The sequence below is a fragment of the Daktulosphaira vitifoliae genome, unplaced genomic scaffold (assembly GCF_025091365.1).
Source record: "Daktulosphaira vitifoliae isolate Bord-2020 unplaced genomic scaffold, ASM2509136v1 Scaffold_1, whole genome shotgun sequence".
NCBI classification, from domain to species: Eukaryota; Metazoa; Arthropoda; class Insecta; order Hemiptera; family Phylloxeridae; genus Daktulosphaira; species Daktulosphaira vitifoliae.
The window spans coordinates 11589070-11592868 of NW_026099572.1; the positions used below are offsets into that span (position 1 = coordinate 11589070).

Consider the following 3799-nt stretch of genomic DNA (forward strand, 5'->3'; position numbering starts at 1 on the left):
GGGTAATTTTAGTAATGAATCTTTTATCAGAAATGTATCTTAAAAATCAATACACTTTCACAATTTATTATTACATTTTTATAATTTATTTTAAACAATAATTGCAGTTTTTAATACACTTCAATACATTTGTTGACCATCAAAAACCAATTTTTAGTTATTTGTGATACACTTACTTAGTACATCATGGTTAAATAGATTACTCCTGATATTAAGAACCTTTTTGAAAAACGGTTTTGAGTAAAGTTCGAGTTCATTAAAGAGTTTTATGACAGTTATCATAACCTTTATGAAATTAAGATTCAATTTCCGGATCAGGTTATTTAAGAATAAATAATTCTATTAAAATAAATAAATTAAGGTATTGTAGTACATGTAAAATAGATATATATATACCTTATACAAAATTCAAACACCATAAATTTCTTTATTTCTTTATTTATTTTATTAATTTTTGTTATTTGAATTATAACATAATCGCTTTATGCTCGAATTTCAAACATCGTCAATATCGGCCAATACTTGATTTCGGTTCAAGCCAAACTTAAGTATTTGTATATATTTTAAAAAGTATCATATTTATTCAAAATAAATATGATTTATTTTGAATACCAATTGTTAGGGTAATTTATTTTTTATAGCGACACAAAAAATACCTCCAAAATTCAAAATTGGCCAATAAAATCAACATGAAAAACTAATATTATATTCTAAAAAAACTTGAAAAAAAGTATGCTATAAGCGTAAAAAGCGTATTGAAATAAAAATAAAAATTGCTTTATTTATCCATAGAAATTTTACAACATTAATTTGAATTTATGAATCATCAACTAATATTTTATTTGTGTGATAAAACATACATAAAATTAATCAATTTTATGAATGATTTTCATTTCTTTAAAGATAAACTTTAAATACTACTTAAATTTCGGAGTACAATATCATTTTTAAGTTTATTAAATTATGTAAGCTACATCTAACATATTATATAATAATTGTTAAACTCATTAAATACGAAAAATTTTTCATCAAAATTTCAAAAGGAAATTAAGACATTTGTAAACAAATTTAAACATGTCTAAAAGTGTTGACCTTGAAGCCACTTGATTAGAAATAATAGCCGAGTTAAGTAACAAATCTTTTTGTGTTCGCTGAAGCATTATTATTACCATTTTTTTGTTTTCATTAGATAAATTGTAATATTCCTCGCTATACAGATTAAATGCAATGTTTTTATGCTATAAAAATAGAAATAATTAAATAGTTTGATGACAACGTAAAATATTTTTTTATACGGGGTGATTTTTTTATCATAACCCACTCAATTACTTGCAGAATAATAATAATTTAAACATTTTTTTTTTTTATTATCTTTAGTTACACATTATTCTTGAATTTTTAACTATGTAATACTTTTTAAGTTCATCCCTTATGCCTTGGAAGGGGGTCAACTTTGTTTTTTTAAATGGTAACACATATTTTTAATTTAATAAAATGTTTGAGCTTTTAATTTAATAGTAAATGGCATTTTTTAATATAACTTAATTCGTTTATTAGATATAATCATTTAAAGTTTCAAATTTTTGAGTTAATATATAGGTATAATACACAAGGATTACAAATACAGGTAGCTAATTGATTTTTTATGACATCGATATTAGCAGGTACACAGCATTGTTATTATCAATGATAGTAAGGTACATTGTTGTGAGTTTATAAATACACTAACTGACAATACAAAAAGTATATCTACTGATAGTCATAATTGATAATAAACAATCCGTGACTGTGATAGCAATATCATAAAAAATCAATTATTAGCTACATATATTTGTAATCCCTTGTGTATTATACCTGTATATTAATTCAAAAATTTGAAACTTTAAATGATTATATCTAATAAACGAATTAAGTTATATTAAAAATTCAAATGCCATTTACTATTAAATTAAAAACTCAAACATTTTATTAAATTAAAAATATGTGTTACCATTTAAAAAAACAAAGTTGACCCCCTTCCAAGGCATAAGGGATGAACTTAAAAAGTATTACATAGTTAAAAATTCAAGAATAATGTGTAACTAAAGATAAAAAAAAAAAATGTTTAAATTATTATTATTCTGCAAGTAATTGAGTGGGTTATGATAAAAAAATCACTCTGTATAATAAATTTAAAAAAAATGGGATTATAAAATCATAAATTATCGTATTAAAAAAAGTTTTTAATTATATTTAATCTTTTTTATTTAAATTTTGTTATTCAAATTCAAAACACATTTGAAAGAAAATTATATATTTATGCATATACCACAGAAATTATGTCATCTCCATAATCGCACTTAAAGATATATAAGATGAGCCAATAAGATAATACTGCACTACATTTTAATACAAAGCCAGTAGAAGCGTCAACCTAGTAGAAAATAATAAAGATGAATTAATCATAAATAAGCTGTCTCACCATAAACAATTGTTACAAATGGAAATCATATTCTATCCAAACCTTAATCATGCAGAATATTATTATGGAAAATAAAAATTGTGCACAAATAATTTCCCCAAAAAGTATATATTTAAAGTATAATTTGAACTCATTTAATGACCTAAAATATTTTAAATATTGAATATATTTATAATATTTATATAATATATTTTTTTGTATACATTGATAAAAGTTAAATTATTTAAATTGCTATCATAGAATTGTTTAACGATATTTACTTAAGAATTTCTTGGTGTTGGCATACACATCCAATAAAGTATTCCTGAAAATTTTCATTTTCTTGAAGATGAAATGTTCTTTGTAACCCTATTTCGAGCAACTTAAATTGATGTTTGATTTCGGATAAATAAATAACCAGATATAAATTATATAAGAAGGTAGAGAATGATGAATAAAAACTTGATATGACTTGCAGAATGTATAAAATACTATAATTAATATAACTATCGCCCACATTAAAAACCTGAAAGATTGTTTCAACATTTTTGGTCGATTATCAAGATTATAATAAAAATGATTTGCCCATAAATATATATATATATAATTTTGTGATTCTAATCTTAACATTCTTAATATAGTCTTTACGCGGTATTAGGATCGTCTATATGTATAAATAACAAAAAGCGTGGTGTGGCGTGGTAGATACAATAGTGTTAAAACCTAGTGTTAAGCCACGCCAACCGCCGTAGTTTACGGATGGGTGACCATACATGCTATTACGTGACGTGTCAACATTTCATTATTTTCTCAACTAAAATTATATACAATAGAAATAATATTATAGTGCTTAGGATTTTTTTTTGGTATGGCATTTATAATTTTTTGTCTTTAATTTATTATGAGATAGGTTTTTAGGAGATAGGGTGTACACCGTCCAAATAAAAATCTTTTCTGTCATTTCAAAATATACATTAGTATGTACTCTACTCACTCAATGTATTAAAATTCTTATAACTCAATAAATAAGGTGTTGTGAGGTATCTCAGTACTAAAAATTTATTTTTAGAAAATCAAAAATACTATCCAATTTCCATAATAATAAGTAAATATTTATTTATTTTATATTTATTGAAAAGTTCCTTCAACAGTAAACCGATGTATTCTTGGAATGACGGGATGTCCTCTTTGATATTCAGTCGAATTGTCTATTAATAAAGTACGAACTAGTCAATGACCATCGATTAATGTTCGATATGCATATATTTGATCAATTGATTTATCGTTCATTACTCAGATTATTAATTCTAACGAAATTAGAAAATGTAAATTTACTGCATTTTTTTTTTTTTTTTTTTT

General features: G+C 23.2%; 1 protein-coding gene across 2 annotated transcripts in view; it reads right to left on the bottom strand.

Annotated features, from left to right (window-relative positions):
* Nucleotides 1-985: 985 nt before the first annotated feature.
* LOC126893570 (uncharacterized) overlaps nt 986-3799 on the bottom strand; it is a 53122-nt gene continuing 50308 nt past the window's right edge. The window contains exons 4-7 of one of the 2 annotated variants that reach the window (XM_050663904.1): nt 2722-2966; nt 2504-2603; nt 2312-2413; nt 986-1238 (exon numbers count right to left, since the gene is read on the bottom strand). In XM_050663904.1, the coding sequence (XP_050519861.1) occupies nt 1029-1238; nt 2312-2413; nt 2504-2603; nt 2722-2966 (657 nt within the window). In that variant the 3' untranslated portion in view covers nt 986-1028. Of the gene's footprint in view, nt 1239-2308; nt 2414-2503; nt 2604-2721; nt 2967-3799 lie in introns of both variants that reach the window. The other variant, XM_050663900.1, reaches the window with a different exon arrangement.